The following is a 26,546-nucleotide window of genomic DNA, read 5'->3' on the forward strand; positions in this document are numbered from 1 at the left end:
TGGCAGCAGCAGTGTTAATATTACGCACACCCCTTCACCCCCAGCCACTCCAACTTCAGAATCTTAAACGGCACCCTACCTCGACATGTACCTAATATTAAAGCGCAATTAAAATGTATTATTTTTATGTAAATAATTCTAAAATTTATAAAGTTGTTTTTGAGAAATTTGTGAATAACTAATTGAAATTTTCTAATTCAATTTTTTAACGTCAAACTAAATGTCTTTTTGAAGCAAATAGAAAATATTCAAAAAAAAATAACAAACTTAAAAATGAACGAATTAAATATTCTAATACTAATATATAATTATACTATATAATATAATATATAATATATAATATATATAATACTAATATCATAATTGTTTAAACATATGGTATGATATTCTTTCGACCTGTTCTCGAACTATTCCGAAAGTTTCTCTTGTAATCGTTCGACATTTTGCAATTATTCAATTTTTTAAATCATTAACATCCCGAGAAACCATTTTGTAAACTACAAATTTAAGATACTCCCAAAGGAAAAAATCAAGCTACGTTAAGTCAGGAAATCTTGCCGTCCATTCTATTGCACCTATCCTGTCAATCTATCACCAGTTTATAATTTTTTTGTTCTTTTATGTACTGAACCTAATGAAATTTCGGTTTCAGGGGATACTTTCCTCAGTGAGGTAGTTGGCTCGGCTACAAAGTATCCTAGCACTTCAATCTGAACAGTTTCATCTAACATTCTATGACTATTTCATTTTCATCACAGATCCAGTTATTTAAAAATGTTTCCAATAGGAGAATGACATAAACATGCGAAACATATTTATCAGGATGTCTCTCATTAAATATCTCCACGTTTTGCCTAGGAGATTCATTATTCACACCATGAATTAATACAATTTCAACTCTTTCTTTTATAAAATAAATCATTTTTAATAAACTAACATTATAACAATAATAGTAAATTATTTGCCAGTCACTAAATAGCAATTTTAAATTCCAACTGGGTTTTGGCAAGTTTGTTTATGCTTTTAAAGAATTGTTTTTTTTTTAATTTCTCAAAAACAACTTTAACAATTTTATAATTATTTACATAAACATAAAGCGTTTTAAATGCCCTTTAATATGAGGTACATATCAATGTAGGATACCATTTAAGATTCTGAAATTGGAATGTCTGGGGGTGAAAATCTATGCGTAATATTATTACTATTGCTGCCAAAAATGTTCCCCCTTATAACCTTTCAAATCCTAACAAACCGTAGTTCAGTATTTATTTTCGTTCTGAACTTATTAGGATGGGAACCTTTTAAAAAAACACACTGTATATTAATACATTATGGTGCCAAAAGCGTGGTGTGTCATGGCCGTTGTTGGATGTTTAAATTATTGAACCACTTATTTCCATCTTCTCAAACGCAATAAAGCCGTTTGCTCACTTTACCTGGTTTCAAACGGCAGGCAATTATTAAAATTAATATTAAAAATATAAACGGTTATTATACGGTTATGGTGGAAGCTACCGTCTAAGGGAAATGCATTGTTGCCATTACTTTTGAATAGCTCGCGCATATTCGGCTGCGATGATACGATAAAATATCTATATAACACTCTAGCATTCCAGCGATCTTTTTGCGGCTTCGGCTTATTTTGCCGTAATTATTTGAATTGTTAAAGGGAAATCTACAAATTGGAAAATGTCGCCGTATAAAATTGTGATGGTTCGTCATGGGGAATCAGAGTGGAACGAGAAAAATCTCTTTTGCGGTTGGTTTGACGCCAATTTAAGTGAAAAAGGTAAATGTCAGTTCGACCTTTGTTTGACCTTCCCGGCAAATGATCCAAATGCCCACTACTATTTCACACAACCCCCTAAAACTTCGTAGGAAAGCAAGAAGCAACAAGCGCAGGCATCGCTCTTAAAAATTCCGGTTACCACTTTGATATTGCATATACTTCAGTGCTTACGCGAGCTCAGAACACTCTTCAGGCAATATTGAAGGAAATAGGACAGACAGATCTTCCCGTAGTCAAAACTTGGAGACTAAACGAAAGGCATTATGGCGGTCTAACTGGACTCAATAAAGCTGAAACCGCAGAAAAATATGGAGATGAACAAGTGGCAATTTGGCGCCGAAGTTTCGACATTCCTCCTCCACCTATGGAGCCAGACCATCCTTACTACAACACTATTGTTAAGGATCCCAGATATGCGGAAGGGCCTGCTCCAGATCAATTTCCAAAATTTGAAAGCTTGAAATTAACTATCCAGCGTACACTCCCATTCTGGAATGAAACTATTGTTCCACAAATAAAAGCTGGCAAGAGTATTCTTATCGCTGCTCATGGAAACAGTTTGAGGGGGATCGTAAAGCATTTAGATGGTACATCTTTTGTAGTGAACTATTTATTTGAAATTGTAAAGGATTGTTTTTGTAGAGCTGACTGATGATCAGATCATGCAGCTTAATCTGCCCACTGGAATTCCGTTTGTTTATACTTTGGATGAAAATCTGAAGCCAATTAAGAGCTTGGAATTTTTGGGAGACCCTGAAACTGTAAAGAAAGCCATGGAAGCTGTTGCAGCACAGGGCAAGGCCAAAAAATAAGATAATAAGAAGTTTAATGTTATCATTTTTGTTGATAGCAGTGTAAGAAATTAATTTATTATTTTTGTTGTAAAGTGAAGTTTGTGCAGTGTAATCAATGATAATAAAGTGTAATGGGCATTTGAGAAATACTTTATTTCATAAATTCTAAGATTTATAAATTGTCTTTTAAATATGTACATAAATAAAATAATAAATTAGAATAAAAGCACATATGGTGCCAATACAGACAGAACAAGCTTTACATCTTCAAAACAACCACTCTCATATAATTTATGCTGGTGACCATTAAAAAAAGAAACTCGCAATAAGCGATAAAGCGTAAACGTAGGGCGTTGATTAAACCGTTTGCTATTGACAAAAGATGACGTGAATTTATCCAAGACATGTCTCTGATAATTTAACGCTTACTTAAGGTTTCTTAATGATCACTCTTTACTTTTATATAAACACATGTTGAAAAAGTAAAGTAATTGCAAAAAAATATCCTTTAAAGGAATTTTGCAACTAGATATATTTTTTGAACAGATTTGAGTACATCGTACGGTAAAATAGATTTTCACCGCAGTCTTCGAACCTATGTGCGGCAAGAATGGCAACTCCTGAAGGGTACATCTTAAATCTAGGCCTTTAGCATAATTACATAATATTAAAAACTTACATACCCTACCTTACCCGGAAGTTCAATAAAAAGTTGATTAGCTGAATGTCTACTTCATATAAATTTAAATAAATATAAACTTAGTAAGAATTTATCACAGCTCACATAGTCATACACTGTCAAAATCGTGTGCAAATTTGGCTTTTGTTGTTAGTAACTAAAACGGCTTGTTGCCTGTCATTGTCATTTGATTTTCAGTAATAATAAAAGTTAATATCCATAGAAATGAGAAAAGTCAAAACCTCAAGCCAATACTTTGCTGTATGTACAGTATCTACCCTAAATGTAAATTGCGAAACATACAAAATTGCACCGCTCTAAATATTGGCGAATGTGCAAATTCAACGTTTACTCAATTCCTCGAGGTCCATCTATGGGCATTGTATGTAGAACTTCATCTAAAAGTTGAAGGGCTCGATGTAAATGAACTTCAATCCAACAAGGAGTCTCTTTAATGGATTGCCTGGGATAGTCTGGGCCCCAGCCCTTAACAAAGCTGAGTCTTAATATACAAAGTCGTCTCAGGTCGTCCACCCCAATACCTGTTGCGGCTGAAAGGCCTATTGTCCATTGTGATGAGAACATAAAGACATATAAAAAAACAGAATTCTTACTTATAGCAGGTGCTATTCCTCCCACAGAATGGGGCCCCGGAATATGTCCCGCAACCGCAGCAGCTTGGGCGGCAGCTGCGGCTTGAGCCGTTTGGGCTTGAGTGGTCATTTGATGATGGCACTGACGTAGATCGAAAACCTTTGTAAAATATAAAAGAAAGTATGTTATAGCCTTTTAAATTAGTAGGTACTGCATTGAGAACGGTTTTGAATTCTCTTTCTGCTAAGATATTTAATTGTTTGCCTATCGAGTTGACAATATTAATATAGTATACATACAAATATATGATATGTGATTGAATTGACTAATGAGTTTTATTCCGTTTTCTTGTCACTGCATCGTTACCGTCTACTGTATTTTATCAGTTTGGATCCCGGTTAATGTATGTTAGAATGAAATAATAATTTTACGTCATTTATTTTAAATTTGCGATCAATGGACATGATATGCTTGGTCTACAAAATCATTGTAACTTTTAACATTAAAGATCGACTTAATTTAAAGGAAAATTTAGAAATATATGACTTTTTTAAAAATATTTTTTAACATACCTTAATATAAGCGGCTGGATATATTTTATGAACAGCATCTCCTGGTTGTCTACCAGCTTCTCTATCTAAATAGTAACTTTGCACAAAGACCGAATGATCGCTCAAGCAACGCAGCCACACGTCGCCTTCTCCTCTCAAATCAAGCTGTACTCCCTTGCCAATGTGGAGCCTTTAATAGATCAATTATAAGTTCTCTTAATGACGAGGATTATTATACAAACCTTGCTCTTTCACTCTGCTCAGTTCTGTGAACATTACTCAGCGCTCCCAAGCAAAATCGATGACCGCCTGAAGGATCCACATATCCATCTATTGTTACGTTAGGGCAGTTTGATGGCACTTTAAATGTTTCGCCTACTTGAGTGTCTAGCTCGAAATATGCCACTGAACACCAGAACTCTGGGGCAGGCTGTGAGGACAGCAAACCCCCCATGTTTATGTCAGTACCCAATTGATTTGATTGTTGGTTCCCTATAAAATTGGAGCTTGACAAATATGGGTTACTATTATTTAAATTAACAAACAATAAGTATTATGATGATTCCTAGTGTCGGGCGGTTGCATACTTTGGGTGTATGTTAGAGTATTAGAGCCAGTCCATGTTCCGCCAGTGTATGTTTGGGACAACGTTGTAACCGTTTGAGCACCACTGGGAACAGTACTGCCAGCAGTTGCACTTCCACTAGTTCCATTAAAACCATTTTGCTGGAGGTGAGGTGAAACTGGTGAGTTACTTGCTGAAAATATAGTTTTTTTTTATGCCAAAATCGAAACTTTGAATCATACCAATAGTCTGAGTAATTGTTTCTTGAGACCTTTCCGAGCCTAATGGCGTTTGGGCATTAGCATAAAATTGCCCTGCACTGTTATGTGTTGCTGAATTATGCATGACACTAGTTGAAGTACCAGCTTGCTGGGTGCTTATTACAGTTCCAGATACCTGACTTTGGCTTGGATGACCTTTAAAGAAAAAAATGGTGATATGAGAGATCTTTATATCAGCATATAGAAGACATGCTAAAGAAAAATTCTTACGAGGCATATGCATGTGAGGCAACCAACTAGACCGAGTGGGATCTGGTCCACCTTCGATTTTTGGCATTGCAGGACCCAAAAGTCCCCTACTTGAAGGGCTATACATTCCAGGATCACCTACCATGATAATGAAAAGAAAAACATGCCAAACGAAAATTTTAATAAAAAGTATTTATTTGCATTATACCTGCATACTACAGTTAACTGCAAATAATAAACTACCTGTGTATAGTTGAGACAGAAGTTTTTTTTCTGAAATAACATGCAGCAATTATGAGTAATATTTTAATCAGTCCTTGTACATAGTAATATCAATAAATATTTTCACATTCTATTGATATAGCTACTGTAAGACTCTGTGTCAAGCCCTGAACAACTTTTCTAAATTCGACTTCTAAGTCTACAACTAGTTAAAGCTCAAAGAATTTCAAGCTATAATAGTAAGTTTGCCAAGAAATTATATTATGTAAGATGCAAGGCCCTATTTTGCAAGCAACTCAAATAGCAAGTTCAAATTTGAGCATGTGCATTGACAATAATAGACTTCTAAATATTTAACTGCGGCAGCGCACAGAATCTCTTCTAGTTGAGTAATAACCGATATTTTTTGGATTATTTTTATTTTATTCTCCAAGGCACCCCAGAAATATTGCTACAAATTATTGTACTGTTACAAAGGCCAGATTATCTTGTCAGTTTAAGATTTCCTTAAATCTAGGGAAAAATTTAACAACTTAGAAATACTGCATTGGGAGTTATCCCAAATTCGCCTCCTTTACGTGAAGTCTCACCCGCCTAGGTATTCAAATCGGAGGTACCCATATAACCTCGCATACTTTGCATGTTTGTAGTTTGAAACGATTCCAAATCGTTCTGGAACTATCTCATGTTTGCAGTCGGCGGATATACAGTATATTTCATGACACTAGCGATATGAAAGAGTGTATGCTTCCGCGTATCTCCATTTATAGTACATAAAAAACGAAGTAAACAGTGGAGATCAGATGTCGTGTTGCATGAGCTCTGCAATGTTACCGGCTGGCTTTATTAAAAAAAATTTTAATACATATGATTGTTTCACGTTTAAGAGTTGTATTTATTTTCTTATTTTAATTTGAAAAGAAAAATTATTTGAAATAATTTTGATAACAAACTTTAAATAAGAATTAAACAACCTGGTTGTTTAAAAGTAAGCCGGTAACATTGCAGAGCTCATGCAGTACAACAGCTGATCTTCACTATGTTTATTTCGTTTTTTGTATACTATAGATGGAAATGCACGGAAGCATATGCTCCTTCATATCGCTAGTGTCGTGAAAAATACTGTATAAGGGTGTACAATAAGAAAGCGACAATAGGAAGTTTGAGTATTAGAGGTTGTAGTGAAAAAGTCTAATGCAAATAGTATTCTAAGTAGTTCAATGTGTTGGTTAATAATTCTAGAATTGTTTATTGTTATGTTCATGTTTAATAAAGTTTGTTGAGTCTCTCAGAATTTGGGAATTATCATTTATGATGTATTAATCTGCACCAATATTTCTGAGAGATCCTATTCTTTTGTAACTTAAAGGATTGTATTATGTAATTAAAGTTGTAATTTTGATATTTCAACAGTAATAGGGTTGCCATATTTTGCTAACCAATTTAAAGAGAAATCCATTAAATTTGTCAATTTCTCTCCTTCATTCATAAGAGTATCTCCAGTCTAATAAAAACAAAAATTATTCTTAAAAATTATACGTTATAATCACAGATGCCAGTTCAACTGCTAAAAGTAAAAACAACTAAAATTTGGATTCTTGGATTATCATAATATATTGATGTTATTATGTAGTGTTTTCTAATTGAAATTGGTGATTGATAAATGAACTGACGAAACTTAATTCAAGAAATAATCATAACATAATGGATTAAACAAAACTGACAGCCTGAAATTGGACTATCTATTAGAATAATGGATGCATGGCAACCCTAAAGAATAGAAGGTTAATCTAGACCAAGTCACTGAGAATGGAATCAAAATTGTGGTATGATTAATTTTCTGTTCTATGCATTGAAATGAAATACCAGCATATATAGTATTGCTCCTTAAATGTTTGTAATCAAAGTCCATGTGAACTTGTTAAATTTGATTAGTTGTTGCTAGTCAATTCTGATTTGCCAAAATTTGGATTCTAGTTTTCTGTGTATGTTCATAAAAAGTAGTTGTTTTTATAGGGTGTTGAGATCCCATGATTTTTGAAGAATGGTGTTCAGTATAATAGATTTGCTTTTTTATTATTAATATTAATTGTTACTTATTAAACTGACTTCACAAAAAAAATTTTTGGGCACCCACATTTTATAAAGAAAATAGCTAATACTAAATAAGATTTAGATTTTATGCTGTTCCAAGTGACTTCATATAATATGTGCTATCTTTTAATTTGTAAAATCCACATATTAACTTACTTTCACTTTCAGGTTTCGGAAGAAAAAGGTTTTATCAGATTAAACTTTGTTTCATTTATCACCAAAACAAACGATTTTTTAAATAACATTTACATTCTAAGTTTACTAATTAATTAGCTGACTCTAGCACTTACTTGTTGGAGACTGTAATGTTCCCAAACTAAAATTCTGTTGTGGTGGATGGTGTTGAATTGTCTGCGAAACCCCCATTCCAAGATCACCATCAACATCCATGGTACTAGCTGAAACGGTGCCTGCACTATATTCATCTTTCATACGGGGTGTTCCAGCTTGCAATGTCAAACCAGACAAATCAATTCCTGGAGAAACAACTCTTTCATAGTGGTAGGGATTGACACACACAGAATCACATTTTAAATCAAAAGCAAACTGACAGTATTTAATATGTTTTAGTTCATTTTTGTGCAGATCTGGCCACCTCCAAATACGGGCATAAATTACATGGGGGAAACCTAAAAAGTGTTAATTGAAAATGCAATCAAAACAAATAGTTTTTTAAAGCAAACCTTTCCTTCCAGCCACTTGTAATCGACCATCCAGAGTTCTTTGAATTGTGACACATTTACTTGGGTGAGCTCCACTAGTGGTTATGGCAGTTATAAGGGAATCCAATTCATCTCTCTTTTCCTTCAACTTTTTTACTAAAGATTCAATGGCACGTTTGGCAAAGCCTTCACTTTCTCCCCCTTGTCTGTGACACATTAGACTATGTACAATGCTTAGACAAGCATCAGCTGAAGATGGAGCGTTTGTTGTTGAAAGGCTTGACATCTTCGATTATTGAATAACTGCAAATGAATATGTGTAAAGAAATAAAGAAATATCTAACTTATCAGAGGATAAGGAAATTAACTTGTGACATTCGAAGAACAAATAAGAATTCATCCTGATATTTAAGCAATTCTAATTTCTCGAAAATTTTTAAGAAATCTTACCTCTGATTCTCTTTACTGACATAACCCTAGTTTATCTTTAACTAAAACTGACGATCTCTGGAAAAGTTGTATCCCACTCAATTTTGTAACTGTACTTATTTATTCAAACTTATCTGTATTCTGAGATACAAGTCTTTTCCTTGAATTTGAACCTACGGAGATTCTGTTATGAAATAATGAAAAATTAATTAGACACCATGATGGGTCTTCGTGAGTATGAGCAAAAATGACAGAAGGCAGCGTCCAGCGAACAAAACCTGCGTAAGTAGCGCCTCCCTATATCTATCAGATCGATTTCAATGATGCTTATCTCCGATTATATGAATAATACAGTGTTTTTATTAGAAGGTAAAAATTTAAATATAACAACTTCGATGTTTTGAACCAAAAAATGAAAAATTCAATGACATTATATTTACATTATAAAAAATTTTGACTCAAAAAGTCGAAGCTGTCCAATTCGAGATTTGACCTTAGCATATTAACACTAGCATGTGTCAGAGTATCTTAATTTTTATTCTTTCTTTTTAGTCAGAACTGTCGTGTACGCCACTGTTTTTTAACACAAAAAAAATGAAACAAAAACAGAGTATATAACTAAATTTTTTCTGCAAATATTTGCATATTAACAAAATTTTGGCTTAAACATACATAAGTTAGTTTAAGAAAAATTAATTTTAAAGGTCCAACTTAAGCTTGAATAGCCATTAGACATCTGGAAAATGATTTTTTCGACTCGCTGAATTTTAATATTTATTTTACTGCGTGAACTGTAAATCTACAAAATTAGCTCCAGTGTAATTTTTAATTGCTTCTTGGTTTTAATGGCGTTTTCGGACACCCGCAGCATCGAGCACTTGGTGCAACACTATGGCCAACATTTTTGGCTGACATTATCCTTGTTCAACTATAAAGTGAACATGTTAAAGAGGTGCAGTTAGCATTCAGCGATCGTACTGCCGCACTCAGTGCGCACTTCTTTTATACCGGAATTCCCCATGAAAACAAGCCAGAAACTTCACTCAGTGTTGTCAAATTGTACGAACAATGTCTTGTTTGTTTCTTATTCTGCACAACAATAGTAATATTTGGTTCTCATTCATTTGTGAGGAAGATGAACGGGGTTGAATTGATCTTTACCAGCCAACTTTGAACCAATCGCATTAATCCCTTATGACAGCCAGCCTATCCGATTGGTTGAGAGTCAGCTCCTAGGAATTAATCCGATTCGGATCATCGTTTCCGAAAAGGCCTAATATCGCTTTCATCAGCTGATTAGCTTTTCCATTCCATAACCAAAATAAATAATCTAATACTAATTAATTTGTTTTATGTTCCGTTGGCTATCGGATAGCTCTAATCATTAATTAACAATTAACTTAACAACAAAAATGCTGCTAATCACTTTATTGTCATAACAATGGATACTACCTTAGCTTTATACCTAGTAATATTCCTTCACTTTATCCAAGCCAAGGGTGAGTGCTGTAACGTCCAAAATTCTTTGTTCTACATTAGAATTCCAGGATCAATCCATAAAAACCTGAAATATTTTCAAATTATTCATGCAAATGATCTGACACATAAAATAGTGAAAAGGGGTCTGCAGGAGAGCAGTCACCCTTTCAATAAAATCAAGGAAGTACATCTTAATACTCATGGGAAGGACTTCCGCCTTATATTGTCACCAAAGCGAAGTATATTGCATTCAAAATTCAAAGCTTATGCAGTTAATGGAGATGGAGAAGAAACTCATGTTCCTATAGGTGAGCTCCCATTATTGAGTTAACTCTTAACTGGTCCAGTATCAATTTCCTTATGCTATCAGTGCTGCATCATCTGTAACACTATATTGATTAACAAGGACCAAATAAATAATAAAAGTTAAAAAAGTTTTTACTTATAATCAGTGCACTAAATCAACCTTTCTGTACATAGTTTATTAGGTGATGTCAAACCATTTAAGGGTTAATCATCCTTCATTGTTCTGATTTTTAAAAGAGTTATGGCATACAATTGAAAGAGTCTTGTACTAGACATCATACACTAAATTTTTCAAATAACTTGAAAAATAATCTATGTGACTTTTCTTTCACATTTTTAGATCATGACAGTTTCTTTGAAGGCAGAGTGTTTGGAGAATCAAACTCACATGTGAACATGCACATAGAAGAGGGTGTTTTGACAGGAAATATTCATATGCCTGATGACATTTATCATATAGAGGTATAATATAATTGCTTAGTGACTTAAAGAATACTCAAGTAGAATTTAAAACTGTAGCCTTCCTGGCGTCATATACCAGGACATGACAATCAAACCATGATAACATATAAGCAGTCTGATATAAAATTTAGCTGGGACCCTGAAAATTTACCAGTGGATTATCCAAACCCTCGAATGTGTGCTTATGTTAAAGAAGGGACTGAATTTGAAGATAATAGTACACATCATATAGAAAAAAGACAGTTGGACCAATATGACCAATATAAATTTACAAAGACTCGTTGTCCTTTACTTTTGGTGGCTGATTATAGGTTTTTTCAAGAAATGGGTGGAAGTAACACCAAAACCACAATTAACTACTTGATAAGTCTAATAGATCGAGTACACAAAATATATAATGACACTAACTGGCAAGATCGTCAAGAAGTGGATGGTTTTAAAGGCATGGGGTTCGTCATTAAGAAGATTGTAGTTCATAGTGAACCCACTAGAATAAAATCTCAAGAGGCCCATTATAATATGGTCCGTGAAAAATGGGATGTCAGAAATTTGCTGGAGGTGAGTGGTTAATTTTGAATTGTAGAGTAATAACCAATAAGTATTTAATGTTTTAAAGGAGTTTTCTAAAGCGGAACAAGAAGAAAATTATTGCCTAGCACACCTCTTTACTCATCAAACATTTAAAGCTCGCAATTCTGTAGTATTAGGACTAGCTTACATAGCCTCGCCAAGACTTAGATCACAAGGAGGCATTTGTAGTAATGGTTATTATTATTTTTATTATATTTCGCTTATATTGGGGTTGCTTTGATGGGTGATGGGTATGCTCTTATTTGATGCTAAGGTAAAAGAGCCTATTACTGGTCTGCTTAAGATAACGTTCGTCCCTTTAATTACATTAAATCTTTTTTTATGTTTAAGTTGACTATCTTGTTTATGTCTCAGCGGATTGGCCTGATTAAATAGTATAGGACGCTCGACTGTACTGTATAACATGCTCAACATGAAGATGCGCGCTCAGTGGTACCTTTACCACTTAATTTGATTTTAGTATTTTTTTCTAATATTGAATCACTAGCTTATATCAATTCGAATATAAATGTATATCCTGTCATTATAACGTTATTTCGACGTCATTCCATCAATGACCAATTCGTATAAAAAATGACGTCATTATCATGTCATCGTTTTATCTATGGTATTATTATTTTATGTTCCCGTGTTTCTGGAATTGTGATATTTATTAAACAGTTGTTCAGCTAGTTCAGTGTGCGATCGTGAAATTTCCAGTTATGCTTATCAGAATATTACATTTTATTTTGTCTTTTCCCGGTGCTGTGTTTTTGATATGAGCTAATGCTTTATTATATTTTGTGTCTGTCATTTAATTGTATGTGTGGTTTTGTTAAATTGATATGTCAATTCGTTTTGTTGAAACTAACAGGGGGAACAGACTTTAACTGCGCACTATAAATCCCCAGTAATATCTTATAAATTTCCTGTAAACCAACAGTATTTTTTTTAAATAACTTTAAATATGTTCTCTTTTGAGGATTTAACGAGATGTCTGTAAAAAATATATATAACTTGAGATATCAATCAACAACGTACACCAGAAAAATGTTCGTAAAATAAGGTTTGGTGCATTCCAATCTTAGTATAACTTATATGACGAACCTTGACATATTCTGTAAATGTAAAATGTTTATTGAGTTTATCGCTTAATTGAAAAATAATCGCACGCTCCGCTTCCTTTATAATTGGGTTAAAAGTAATAAAATACAAATAAGGTATCACGTTGGAATTGATCGGCATTAGGTACTTTTACCTTAGTATTAGTAATACAACTCAAAGGTTACAAAATCTGCCAAAACTAATAAAAACAATTTTAATTATCTTCAATGCTGCTGGAAGGTATTTAGTAGGGAATTCACGCACAAGGATTTCTGCTTAGCTCATCTTTTTACTGATCTTAAGTTTGAAGGAGGCATTTTGGGGCTAGCTTATGTGGGGTCACCTAGAAGGAATTCCGTTGGTGGTATCTGTACTCCAGGTACAGCGTTAATTTTGTAAAATGCCTTGCAGTTTTATTTTTAAGAGTTATTATTAATTTCTGTTTTCAAAATAGCTGAAATTTTGAGTTGTGACTTTTTAACTAGTATCGTTTGCCTTTTGTAGATTCTTAATTTGCTTTATTGATTTTTATATTCTAATTTGGGTTTCGGCTTGTTTCGATACTCGTTTGTTCTGAGCACATTTAAAAGACATACTTTTCAGAGTATTTCAAGAATGGCTACACTCTTTATCTTAATTCTGGCCTCAGCTCCAGTAGAAATCATTATGGCCAAAGAGTTATAACCCGTGAGGCGGATTTGGTTACCGCTCATGAGTTTGGTCACAACTGGGGTTCTGAACATGACCCTGATATTCCTGAATGTTCTCCCAGTGCCAGTCAGGGAGGCTCCTATTTAATGTACACGTATAGTGTCAGTGGATATGACGTTAATAACAAGGTTGAATAGCAAAACAATGCCCTGAAGTTCGTTCGAACTATCTATTTACATTTTAGAGGTTTTCCCCATGCAGCTTAAGGTCTATAAAGAAAGTATTATTAGCTAAATCAGAGAAGTGTTTCTCAGAGCCGGAGGAAAGTTTCTGCGGGAATTTGAGGGTGGAAGGCGATGAAGAATGCGACGCGGGACTTTTGGGTACTGAAGACAATGATGCCTGCTGCGATAAAGATTGCAAGTTGCGTACTAACGCAGTTTGCAGGTAAAATAGTTCTCATTTTCTAGTGGTAGTTTTCTAAGTGATACATTTGCAGCGATAAAAATTCCCCTTGTTGTCAAAATTGTCATTATATGCGTAGCGGCGTTAAATGTCGCGAAGCACAGTATGCAACTTGCGAAGAGGAATCGCGATGCACGGGGCGCTCGTCTGATTGTCCACGAAGTCCTGCAATGGCCGATGACACTGATTGCCAAGAAAGGGGGAAATGCAATGCCGGCAAATGTATACCCTTCTGTGAAACCCAAAAAATGCAGAGCTGCATGTGTGACATCAGTAAGATGACAAAGCTCTATTATTTGAATGTGTATACATATAGAACGTAAATGAACCCTGTAAAATGGAAAATTTAAGCTTAGTATAAAGTAACTACTGTACAAATACTACATTTCAGCGTGAAAGTCAAAGTTACACAATGCCAAATTATAGCTGAGTATTAACTTGATTATTTTTTAGACGGAATATTCTATTATCGGATTTTAAGATTCGCTTAAATTTCTTTCATAGATACCGTATTCTGATTTTCGACTGATTATAATAAATATGACCCATTTTACGCTTTCGACGACTGTAGTTAAGTTTTTAACGGTAAAATTTAGAACAAAATGGATTCGACATTCGTATATTAAATTTTCAAAATTTATCTCGTATATTATTTTTCGTAGTTTGACAGATATTACATTTTGTAATTCTGTCAAATTTGACATTTAGTTTCGTCTTGAAAAGTTAAAATAAGAAAGTGAAATCCATTTTTTTGTAACTTTAATCGTTCAAAACTCCCAGGCATTGAAAATACAAAAAGGTAATATTTCAAACGTCAACAGTTTAGAAATAGTCAAAAATCTAAATAGTATATGATATGCAAAATATTTCTAGAATGTTGAAGTGAAACACCCAACAGCAATTTTAAGGAGGGGGGGGGGGGATATTTACAACGATACTTTATACTGGTATCGCCAGTCAAAGTGGCAACATAGGAATTATGCAAGTGGGAGAAGGATCGTGCAATTTTTAATATGTCTCAGACAAAGACCAACAACAAATTGAGTGGAGTCAGTCCGGCTGACATCTTCACTTCAATATTTAGATTAGTATTCCTTTCTTAGCAATAGTTTTTTTTTTTAATATCAGAACAAAAAGAAGTAAAGTAAGCAAATGAAAAAAAGATTCTGCGCATTAAAATCAAAATTCTTTATATGCTTTATCTGCCCTGTGCAATTTATTTAGTTTCCGGTATCATTCTATTTCGTTTCGAGGCTATAACCAGTGTCGTTGACTTGATCTTGGATCCATCAAAAGATCATAAAAAGATCAAAGTGGATTCAGATCATTATATTCATAAATGCCGTAACTAAGTTATGCTGTAACGGAGAAATATATAATAATTTTTCAATCATTAAAAGTTTAAAACTAACTCAATCCATCACTAGAATTTAGATTAGTAAAAATTCTGAAACGGTAAGAGATCTAACAAAACATTGAACTAATTTCGCCTACTTCAACCGCTAGTTCCTCAACTCGCTTCGTTAGTTTTTGTCAGAGGCGTATTAAATCTTGTACAGTCCTTTTCTCACTTGCACAATCCCTATGTTTTCACCTGAACTGGTGATACCTGTATATTATAACCTGCGATAAAATAAAAAAACATCTAGAACGGTTTAGAAACACAATACTATACCTAAAATAAATTAAACAAATGTGTTCTAAAGCAGTCTAAAGATTTTTTTATTTGATCACCGATTTATTTTTTGTATATTTGCAGTTGAAAACGCTTGTAAGAGATGCTGCAGGTCAAGCATCAATGAGACCTGTTCCCCTGTGGACTCGGCTGACATTCTGGCTGATGGTACTCCCTGCATTCAAGGATTTTGTAACAATGGAAATTGCGAAAAAACTGTTCAAGATGTCGTGGAACGATTTTGGGACATAATTGAAGACATTAACATAAATAAAGTGTTATTATTTTTGCGAGATAACATCGTAGGCACTGTAGTTCTAATCACTGCGGTGCTTTGGATTCCCGCCAGTTGTATTATCGGTTACGTGGATAAGAAGCGTCGAAAACAGGAGCTGAAGCGCGCAAATTGGAGAAGCAAACAAGACCTGATACATAGCTCGGAGAAGGTGAAAAACGTTATTAAGCTTAGAGTACCAAAGCCTAGAGAAAAAGAGACTAATATGAGCGCCTCTGAACATCCATCTCCTGCAAGATCTACAGAATAGTCATTCCTTACTTTTGTGATACTAAAATTTGTTACCAGTTAGTATTTAACCAGTATTTTGTATATTATCTTTATTTAAAAATATTTAAGGTTTTGTGTGAATTAATATCATTGACTTTTTTTATAAAGGTGTAAGTTCAATCACAAGAATATCACTACTTCGAAATATTTCATTTTGATCTTCTAAAGGCACAAAGTGAGCTTTAAAGTGTTTGGTGATACGTTCATAAAAGTAACTCCAATAATCCTGCTGCTGTTGACTCTCTCTCATCTCATGACTCATCAAAACTTTTGTATTTGAACCAGACAAATTTTTTAGGGTGTCCACTAGTTTGTCAATGGACTACAATAAAAATAAATGAACCCTTGTTTTGTCGTTGTACTAAAAATCACCTCTTTGTAATAAACGCAGTCGGCCACAAGAATGAGGTCGGGAGGAGCTTCTTGAAATTTAGTTTCGCCCCAATTCAAACAAACAGCGGTTGCAGAACCGTTGTTTAAACGGATATTTTCATAATTAACTTCAATATTTCTTTTCAATAAAGGCAGTATTTCCTCTAGATCTGTTAACAACGAATTTGATCTACAATATATATCTGTGAACAATAATCACGACTGCTAGATTAGATAATAATTTACCCCAAACAGGCCACAGTAAGGCCCACGCAACCTACTCCAGACCCCAATTCTACAACGTTTAAATTCTTAAACTTTTGACAATCTTTTTTATAAAGTTCTTCGAGATATTTGGCTAACACTATTGACGCGTCCCATACTACACATCCGACGTCTCCCTCAACTTTTTGATATAGTTTTAGTGATGTGTTTAATACATCGATATCAAATTCTCTTACAAAATATTCTTTATTTCCCATGATTTAGCTTATAATACTATTTAAATGTATAGGTACTACAAAAGGCACTTCTAATCCGAATTAATGTGTCACTATCAACTCGAATTTCGTAAATAAGCTGTATACATACATTAAAGTGTATACTTTTTGGTTATGTTCATATTATGATTGAGGTGGGTACTCAATCATAAATATGATCATGCACGTTTATAATGAAGTACCTACTACGGTCCACATATTTTTCATCCCCTAAATAAATTTTTTACTCCCTGAATAAAAAATTGTGTTGCAGTTGCTCTCTTTCCAGATTTTGGATAATTCGCAGCTAAGGTCAAATTTACTTAGAGCGAATGCACGATGCTGCCATCTATAGTACATATGGTACTTCTCTTGCTACTAAAGGTATCTTTCTTTTATAGTAATAGTGTCATGCGTATAGATTGTTGCGTAGAGTACTGCTGTATAAAGTATGTTTTCTACACTTGAACAGAGAAGTACGGTAGTGTCGCCTTGTGGGTACTTAAATCAGTGGTGAGCTCTATTGCTCTGTACTGATTTGCGATAGTCATAACTTTTAATTAAATACGGCTCTGGCTTAGCACAACTCATTCACCTACAAGAGGTTTTATTTTATTTTGCCTCTAAAAGGTATGGCAGAAGAATATTGCAGAAAGGCAGATCCTGATGGGTCCCACGAGACAACCAGTGGTCTGCCATTAGTGGATGGGTAGGGTTTTGGTACTTCTAATTATTATTTTAGCTTGTAAAACATAGCATGTATTCATGTTTTCATCTGTTCGTATCTCATATGGCATGAGTTTTTCAAGTTGAAAAGTAGGGAGGTAATACTGGTGGCATATACTCTCGTACTGTTCGATTATTTTTAAGATATGATAATGAAAATGAATGGCGAGCTACGGACGAAGGAAAGGAACTTTATCGTTCCTTTATTTTTAAAAATTTGAGAACAGCTTATTGGCTGTGATGTTATTTTCGTGAATAATATCAGTGATTTTCATTTAATTAATATTTTTATGGAAATAAAATGGATAGATAGAGCAAAGGGAGGTAAACAATAGTTTCTCGTTGGTTCTTCGTTTCGAACATATAGATTTACATGTCAGATGTAAAGGTGGAAATTTTTCAACCTGAGGTTTTCCAAGTCTGGAAATTTCCTTGCCTAATATGGAAATATTTGTATTGTGCTTGTCAAACTTGTCAATCATGTCATTTTATTGATGTGTGACTACTAGATTTGTCAATTTTTCGATGTTCGCAGTCAATTAAGCATGGGAAAAGCATATGTTTAGAAGTACCAAACACCAGACGCGCCAGATCTGTGACTTATATTTTTTGATATCGCTGCAAACGAGACGATTTAAAGAGATTACTTAAACTGTTACTTAATTTTAAAATTTTCATATTTTGTCAAGAAATTTTCCAGAAAAATTTATGAAAGAAATTTTTCCGGGAATTTTACGTCAATAAATGTCAGGTAAAAATACCCATTACTAGCTGTTAAACAGGTATGCAACTAAGCTCACGAGCAGGCACAAACTTGTTGATAAGCATGGGCTAAGGAATGTATACACTGTTGCCGCTCTAATCTCCAGCAAAATATTCAAAAGTCCAAAAAATGCCGTATAATCCGATGAATGGATCCGAAGGAAGATCATAAATGTAAATAAATCTGTTTAATAAAATTTGGAAATATTCCAATTAGATAACACACGTATCCGTGGGAAAGCGATAGTTTATTGAGCGGGTGTAAGTACCCACGCTAGTCCGTTAATCCTAAAAAGTTAAGTGTTTGTATGATAACTACATGGAAAACATTGACGTTAGGATATTCGATTTCTAAAGTAGCGAGAAACAAAAAAATCTGGACATGAGGCGATTTTGACCGGTGATAGATGGACGTCTGGTATTTCAAATTGGAATGTTTTTTCTTCATTCTATTCAGTCGGTTAAATAGGGAAAAATGATACCAATTTGACGAGCCAAACGTGGACCACTCGCCAACCAAAATCACCTACAGTTCATTTTATCTTTCCCACTTATTCCGTTGTATCTAATTTACGTAAATTGTAAGGAAAATGTATCAATTTGGCAACGTGCGCTCAAACATCTATACTATCCATGTTGGAAGTAGGAAATGCCGGTTCGTTTGCGCATGTCTTGAGTAGTGATAACGTGTTTATTGTTGACGGTTGAAATTGTTGTGAGTTGTCTTAATTTTTTCAAGAGCGATATTTGTTTATTCGTTTGGAGCCGAAAAATGTAGAACAAGAGTCGAAAAATGTGGCAAAAACTAGTTATTGGATTGATTACGTTCAAAATTATGTGTAGTGTTGTAAATGCTTCAAATTCCAACAGTGTACCATCATTGCCGTATTGTCCTAGCAAAAATGGTTCGGGGTAATGTTTTACATCACTACAAATTTGTTCTACTTCAAGGTCTAAATGACCTTTTATATTTTTGTAGAGCACTCTTGGTTAGTACATTAGATGGAAAGCTTTCTGCCATAAACTCAACTGGTCACCTTTCATGGGAAATCGAAACTGGCCCTGGTCCTTTACTCATTTCAAACATACATAAACTTGAGGTGAGTTTCTTTGTAATGACATTTGTATATATTTAGTGGTGTTGTGACAAAAGAGCTTAAGTTTTAAAAAGGTTAAAAATGGGTTCATGGTTTTTTAAAGTCTCTAAGGTCCTCCATATATTCAATTTACTAGTATTAAATTTTAAATTTACAAACAATGAAAAATCTTACGATGCGTTCATAATTTTGTGAAAGGAATGCAGCGTCCAACATTCTACTCATAAGAGAGTATGAGACTTACAACTCTTTGTAGATTGCTACACAAAATTGGCAATATTTAGGTCATTGGTGTCTCACCTTGATTTGAAACTATCTAAATTTTTGTTCAATGTCCTATATTATTAGGAAATATAAATTCTTATATTAAATATTCTAGTAATTTTTTAGAAAAATTAAAAACTATGTTTAGCCCCAAATCAAATATTGATATGTTTTGAGGTTAATATTTTATTCAGAAATGTTCCACTTGATACATTTTGAGTTGTCAGAAAATAAGCTTAAAAATCTTAGAGAACACACTAAATTAAATTAAAAACACTAACATGACATTATGAACTTAGGTAATTGTTTCAATTTCAAAAGAATCTACTATAAAATTTGTGATTAAGAAAGGACAAATTAAGTAACTTCCTTTGTTAAATATTTTAATCAAAAAATATTTATAAAGGCTCAAAACAATTGTTTACCAAAAACCAATTCACACAGGTCTTTGTTAACTATGCCCAAACAAGATGTCAGCCACAGACACATAAAAAGAAACTACACAGTAACAAGTATTACTTAGAGAAATTATCAATATAGAAAATTAAATTTAAAAACAAAACAGGTTAAATTAGGTACAATTATTTAACTCCAATCACTTAGTTCAAAGCAACCTTTCAAAATGATAACATGGCTAGTGTAAAAAACTGTAATTTTTCAAAGATTGACAAGAAAAATTTTCAGTGTTACACATATTTTACATACTCACATTCTATACATTTTAGTTCTGTTATTTTTCGGTTTTATAATAATTTTTTCTTAGTTTCTGAACAGAGGAACAGATTTATCACTGAAACTATCACTTTTGGAAATTGTCTTCTGAGTCCATAGTAAAGTTTGAATGTTATTGTTAGTGAGTTTCAACTGATAATAGTGTATGTAATTCCACCGCTCCAATAATCCATGCTTATGTTTGAATCAATATTCCCACACTAAATATTAAAAAAAATGAACAATCCACTCAGACATATAGTATATATTCACACAAACTCCATTACTCTTCCCCATTATTTCTCTAGATCTATATTGTAATGTTTGAGATTATGTTTTTATGTACACAACCATCAAATTTCTTTAGTGTTGAAAGCAATGCTACTCTTAAATCCATGTAGTGCATAAATAAACAACTTGACATTCTGAACTTAGTACGTTGACTGCGAATCACCATAGTATATATACGCCTTAGATGCGACATAGACTTTTGGGCATAAAGGGTTTGTATGACCACAATTTCTCAACATATAGTATATATGGCCAAATTAATTGATTTGACAATTTTTGGAACTGGGATGCGGATCTACGTCTGTCGTGTCTAGACAAGTTGCGACAAAACGCAGATCCGCATCTTACGGAGTCAACGTATTAAAAAAGATTATTAAGTCATCAATCCTCACTGGAACATCAGGCAAAATTCTAACATTTCTGTTATATTAAAATTATGTAAATAAAAGGAGAATTCGTATATTTGCAAATCATCTTACTTCCTGCTGATAATACATGCAGCAATAAATAAGAAAGTAAGAACTGAAGAGGTCTAATTTACAAATCAACTAAACTATTTTTTATTGAGTGCAAACAAGCAAAAGAATTCCTAACTAGAATGGATACAATACAAAGAAACCTTTCAAATTTAAATTATTTTTTATAACTATAAATTGCTCAGTTTGCTTTTTTCAACACAAATAATTCTTATCCAAAGACTTCTATACTGATTGGAGGTATTATTAGAAACAAAGCAGTTACTGAGTTTATCATGGAAAATATTCTGTAACTTCGGTTTCAAAATTTACATCTTGTTTGTTCTAATCAGGAGACTTGGTAAAGGATTAAAAAGTCATTGGAATATGAAATTATGTTTTAAAAATATAGTTTTGACTCAAAAAGTGAAGTCATTATTAGAACGTTTGGTGACTTTCCTCGAAAAAAAGGCTACTTATACTAAAAATTCCTTACACCCTTTTGTCAAAACAACGTCTATATAATTATTACTTTCCTTTTGTAGCTTACCAATAATGGAGAATGGATAAGAATAATTCCTTCCCTAACAGGGACTCTGTACAAATTTGATGGAAGCACCATTGATCCTATATCAATTTCAGCAGAAACTTTACTAAGGTCTTCATTTCGCTATTCAGATGACCTTGTTATTGCAGGCATGATTGTTTTATGTTTTCTATTGTTATTTGTAGTACTAATTCATGTTTTTTAGGTGGAATTGAAGTCCGAACTTATGGTGTGGGCTTCAACAGTGGCAAAGTTTTGTATGAATGTACACAAAGTAAGTGTTCAAACCATCAAAAAGAAGAAATGGATGATGTAGTAGTAGTTGAGAGGAGTACTCAAACTATTAGGGCTGTTGAGCCTAGAACAGGGCATGAAAGATGGAATTTCAGTGTGGGTCTTCATAATATTAAATTGCCCCAAGTGTCATGCATAGACACTAAAGTTTTTGATTCAAATATCAGTGCTATCATCCCTGAGGGCCTTTTGTTTGTTTCATCTATAAAAGATAATATGGAGGAATCTACCTGGCAGTACAAATTCCATTCTCCTATTGTCAGAGTTTGGAAGTGGGACGGCATTAAACTTCATGAAGTTAACTTGTTCCAACCAAAGAATATGCCAGGACTTGTTGTGCCTGCTAACGTTTTACCTTCAATTTATATTGGAATGCATAAGAAACAAGTAAAATTTAATTTTGATCACATTCGCGGATTAACTGATTACTGTTTTACAGCTTTATATTCATGAGTCCATCCAAATGCAAGCCCTATTGCATGGAGGTCACCATACAGAATTAGTACCTGCAGAAAGTAACAGTATTACAAAAATTCCTTGGAAACCAGTCTCTGCCTCTGCCCAGTCCACTGAAGATGACTCAACTGCAATATCAGTTCTAAATAATTCAGAATATGTTAATGGGAATGGTTATTATTTATATACAGAACATGATTTAGAGGAAAAGAATCAAGCTCATTGTGACAAAAACCAAAGTTCAACTATTGATCCTGTAATTGTTGAAGAAGAGGTGTTGTACTCTGGCTTATTCTCTTTCTTTAGTGGTTATGGCAGATATTAGTAAGTTTAAAAGTATTTTCTCCATATTGTCTGAACAAAATTATTTGTAGCAAGGAATTTTTCTTCATGATCATCTCAGTTGTGCTTATCCGATTTTGGAATAAGATAAGTCCCAAAAATCAAGAGATTATCATTGTAGAAAAACCTGTAGAAGCAGAAATTACTCGAATGGAAAGGCAGATTTCAGAGAAAAGCTCTGAAGGCTTTAGTTCCAGGTTTATGGATGATTTCAAATTGATTCAATGCCTGGGCAAAGGCGGCTTTGGAGTAGTATTTCAAGTCAAGCACAGGCATGATGACTGTGATTATGCAATTAAGAGAATTACTCTTCCCAATAAGTAAGTGATTGTTGCAATTTCTATACATAATTAACAATATGAATGGAATTAGGGAGATGTCTCGGGAGAGGGTGATGAGAGAGGTTAAAGCATTAGCCAAATTGGAGCATAAAAATATTATCAGATATTTTTCCTCCTGGGTCGAACATCCACCTTTGGGATGGGAACAAGAACATGATAAAGACTGGATTGAGTAAGTGTTCTTGATTGTTTTAATAAAGATTTTGTATAATGTATTTATAGACCATCACTTTCTGAGAAGACAACTTTTAGTGAGACCACTTCTCGAGAAAAAAGAGTCAAATCATTGTCTGTGAGTATAGATATACCATTAGCGACTGTTAGTGATCCCAGTTTTGATACCGACAAAGATAGTGAAATCAGCGATGATTCATTTGTCGTGTTTGAAAATGATGAATCTCCTAACAATACGGGAAACGATTCTTTCATTGTATTTGAGAGCTCTAAGAGTTTGGAGGAAAATTCAAGTATGGAACAAAGTATTGGAAATGAGACAATAATAGCGAAAGAGGCTTTACATATGACTAACCATTTAAAGAAAAAAATTGATTGGAAGAGACCTGGAAGGAAACATCACTCATGGGATCTGACTCAAAGCAATACAGTTCCTGTAATCTCTGTAGAGCCTCCAAGATATCTGTATATTCAGATGCAACTCTGTCAAAAAGAGAGTTTAAAAGAATGGTTGAATTTGCATCAGAAGAGGGAGTATGTTGATGTGTTGCAGATATTTTTACAAATATTGGATGCGGTGGAATATGTGCATTTACTCAAGCTAATTCACAGGGATCTTAAGGTAAGATTTTTTCTACAAAAGGTTTCATAAAAACAAAGATATATCACTCATTAGTCATCTTTTATAATTCAAAATTTATTATCTGTGATATTTGTATGATGTGTTAGTAAATAGATGTGACCTTGATGTTGTTATTAATAGAGATACAATAACAGAATGTAATTGTACGATAAATTAGGAACACTGTACCTATACATTATCAGGTGACTTAGATAATATACTATATTTTGTAGTAACTTCTAAATATTACGATTTTAGAAATATATATAGGGTGTTCTCGAATTGCGTGGCCAAAATGATACCGCAGATTATTTAAGTCAAAATAAGTCGATTTAACTAAATTTGCTTCAGTCCAAAAGTTGATAATCACGGAGTTACAGGGTGTTAAAGTTGAAAAAATAAATCTCATTTTCTTTAATATCTTTCGATTCCTTTGAGCTAATTTCACGAAATTTCGTATCTGAGGGTGTTTTAGACTGCCAAATTCAAATTTATTAACCATTTAGTTGTATTTTCTAGAGGGCACCACAAGCGACCTTTAGGCCACATTTAAACCTCTGTAACTTTTTTGTGCCATAGTGTATGTCATTTTGGGATTGAAAAATCTTTTTTCCTACCTTTTATACTTAGAAAAGGTATACTTTATCGAAGTCGCTAGAAGCAACGGTTTCTGAGAAAAACGCATAATTCTAATGCGCCGTACATCTGCGTTATCACTTTTAAGTAAATATCTTAGTTGGCTATGTTTTTTAATTGACATTTTGACACTTGAATTTATTTAAAAATAAAAAATATATATAAAATGGTGAACATTTTGAACATTTACTGTGATGGCAAATTAAATGAAAAAAAAATTAAATCAAAAACTTACATAAGTTAATTTTATTTCTCTTTGTTGTTGTTTCTTTGTTAATTATTATTTATATTTTATCTTTAGTAATAATTGTTTTTAAAAAACTTGAACACTTTTTTTAACAGGAAATAATTTTAAGTTAATTTACATGCATCATCAGTTTTACATGCGTTTTTCTCAGAAATCGTTGCTTCTAGCGACTTCAATAAAGTATACCTTTTCTAAGTATAAAAGGTAAATTAAATTAAAAAAGTAAATTCTACAATCGTACGGCTATGTTCCACCAAATGTGATTAGTCCATCATACTCAATCGGAAATATACCATGTTACTATTTCTCTAACCAATCACAACACCAATGCTTAACATCTGAACTGTATCCTTTTGTCCCTTCTGAGAGTTTCAATTTTTTTACTTAGGAATTTCCAATCTTAAACTGAAGTGCAAATCTACTTACAGAGTGACTTAAATTTAAAGTAGAGATGTCTATAATTTTAATAGTACTATTTGGATTTTCGCGGTGCAATTGACGGAAAAATGTTATAATCAATACGTGTGTTAATATGTCTCGGTTATTAATCACCATTATTAACACACTTATTCGTAAAAAGTAATTCAATTAGTGACAGCTTTGGTTGCACCTTTAATGAAACCCTATAAACGTTAATTTTTCAGCCTAGCAACATATTTTTTTCTTTGGACGGCCAAATCAAAGTAGGAGATTTTGGCCTAGTAAAAGACATCGAAAGCGCCATAGATTTAGATTACTCTAGAAGACCAGGGAGCACTTCAACTAAGGGACATACCAAAGAAGTTGGAACTACACTCTACATGAGTCCAGAGCAGTCAAAAGGCTGTATATATGACTACAAAGTAGACATATATTCATTGGGAATTATCTTGTTTGAATTGCTTGTGCCATTTTCCACTGCAATGGAACGTTTTAAGACTTTGACTGATGTTAAAAGTAGAAAATTCCCTCCAGGATTTGCAGAAAAATATCCTGCAGAAGTAAGTCCGGGTCGAGTTGTATTAACGTAAACTAATCGGGCAATTCTAGCACTCACTGCTTTTAAATATGCTGGATGACGATCCAAACAAGAGGTTGACTACAATAGGAATTCGAGCTAGAGACCCCTTGATTACTAACAACATCAATAATAGTCTGTCCGACGATCAACACTTTAGTCTGAAAAATTTCCATTCGCATTAAAAATTCCTTTATTGTAACAACTGCCTCCTTGGAAACGAAACAGTTAGAAATCCACAGTTGGCTCTGTTATTACGTGTAAGCTACAAAACGTACTTATCGAGATATTGCTGTTTTTTCTTCAAAGAGGCGGAAACTATATTTTTCCAATCGACTTGGAAGAGCTGTGATTGCAAATTTCATTATTTGCAAATGTTTTATTTTTAGGTATTGTTTTTGACTGTTCAAATAGGTTTAAGGCAATATCAAGATGTGATACAATATACAGGAGCAAGTGCTCCATTTTCTCTTACTATTAAATATTAGCCTATTATAGTACTACCTATGAATTTATTGGTTAGTACTGTATATTCATTCCTTTTCATTTTACTTAGACTTATGCAATAAAGAAAATACTTTTTTATGTTAGTACTTCAATTAGTGAA

The 26,546-nt window shown here is 33.4% G+C and overlaps 5 protein-coding genes across 8 annotated transcripts; 3 read left to right on the plus strand and 2 right to left on the minus strand.

The window, feature by feature from the left end:
- Positions 1–1,578: 1,578 nt before the first annotated feature.
- LOC136409678 (phosphoglycerate mutase 1-like) lies at positions 1,579–2,730 on the plus strand. The gene is made up of 3 exons (XM_066391353.1): positions 1,579–1,789; positions 1,879–2,376; positions 2,432–2,730. The coding sequence occupies exons 1-3, from the start codon at positions 1,690–1,692 to the stop codon at positions 2,599–2,601; spliced, it is 768 nt and encodes a 255-aa protein (XP_066247450.1). The 5' UTR covers positions 1,579–1,689; the 3' UTR covers positions 2,602–2,730.
- LOC136409676 (mothers against decapentaplegic homolog 4-like) lies at positions 2,716–9,094 on the minus strand. Of its 3 annotated transcripts, XM_066391351.1 has the most exons (10): positions 8,871–9,093; positions 8,442–8,723; positions 8,049–8,387; positions 5,464–5,580; positions 5,215–5,388; positions 4,953–5,165; positions 4,650–4,899; positions 4,429–4,597; positions 3,877–4,015; positions 2,716–3,822 (listed from the first exon to the last, which is right to left on the minus strand). In XM_066391351.1, the coding sequence occupies exons 2-10, from the start codon at positions 8,704–8,706 to the stop codon at positions 3,611–3,613; spliced, it is 1,878 nt and encodes a 625-aa protein (XP_066247448.1). In that variant the 5' UTR covers positions 8,707–8,723; positions 8,871–9,093; the 3' UTR covers positions 2,716–3,610. The 3 variants fall into 3 exon arrangements, with proteins under 3 accessions (XP_066247448.1, XP_066247447.1, XP_066247449.1); XM_066391350.1 differs by having other exon boundaries at positions 2,716–4,015; positions 8,871–9,094; XM_066391352.1 differs by lacking the exon at positions 5,464–5,580 and having other exon boundaries at positions 2,716–4,015; positions 8,871–9,094.
- Positions 9,095–10,183: 1,089 nt separating this feature from the next.
- On the plus strand, positions 10,184–16,473 carry Tace (ADAM 17-like protease Tace). 2 transcript variants are annotated; one of them, XM_066391348.1, is made up of 9 exons: positions 10,184–10,348; positions 10,397–10,636; positions 10,975–11,096; positions 11,154–11,654; positions 11,713–11,860; positions 13,374–13,609; positions 13,666–13,868; positions 13,921–14,159; positions 15,646–16,473. In XM_066391348.1, exons 1-9 carry the CDS (start codon positions 10,291–10,293, stop codon positions 16,104–16,106), a joined length of 2,208 nt encoding a protein of 735 aa, XP_066247445.1. In that variant the 5' UTR covers positions 10,184–10,290; the 3' UTR covers positions 16,107–16,473. The 2 variants fall into 2 exon arrangements, with proteins under 2 accessions (XP_066247445.1, XP_066247446.1); XM_066391349.1 differs by lacking the exon at positions 11,713–11,860 and adding an exon at positions 13,011–13,149.
- On the minus strand, positions 16,227–17,109 carry LOC136409679 (protein N-lysine methyltransferase METTL21D-like). The gene is made up of 3 exons (XM_066391354.1): positions 16,745–17,109; positions 16,499–16,688; positions 16,227–16,448 (listed from the first exon to the last, which is right to left on the minus strand). Exons 1-3 carry the CDS (start codon positions 16,978–16,980, stop codon positions 16,227–16,229), a joined length of 648 nt encoding a protein of 215 aa, XP_066247451.1. The 5' UTR covers positions 16,981–17,109.
- Positions 17,110–19,018: 1,909 nt separating this feature from the next.
- Positions 19,019–26,524, plus strand: PEK (pancreatic eIF-2alpha kinase). The gene is made up of 10 exons (XM_066391367.1): positions 19,019–19,377; positions 19,445–19,565; positions 21,829–21,979; positions 22,036–22,511; positions 22,564–22,904; positions 22,955–23,242; positions 23,295–23,435; positions 23,486–24,059; positions 25,587–25,922; positions 25,972–26,524. Exons 1-10 carry the CDS (start codon positions 19,259–19,261, stop codon positions 26,122–26,124), a joined length of 2,700 nt encoding a protein of 899 aa, XP_066247464.1. The 5' UTR covers positions 19,019–19,258; the 3' UTR covers positions 26,125–26,524.
- Positions 26,525–26,546: the final 22 nt, after the last annotated feature.

This window comes from Euwallacea similis, chromosome 6, assembly GCF_039881205.1.
Source record: "Euwallacea similis isolate ESF13 chromosome 6, ESF131.1, whole genome shotgun sequence".
NCBI lineage: Eukaryota > Metazoa > Arthropoda > Insecta > Coleoptera > Curculionidae > Euwallacea > Euwallacea similis.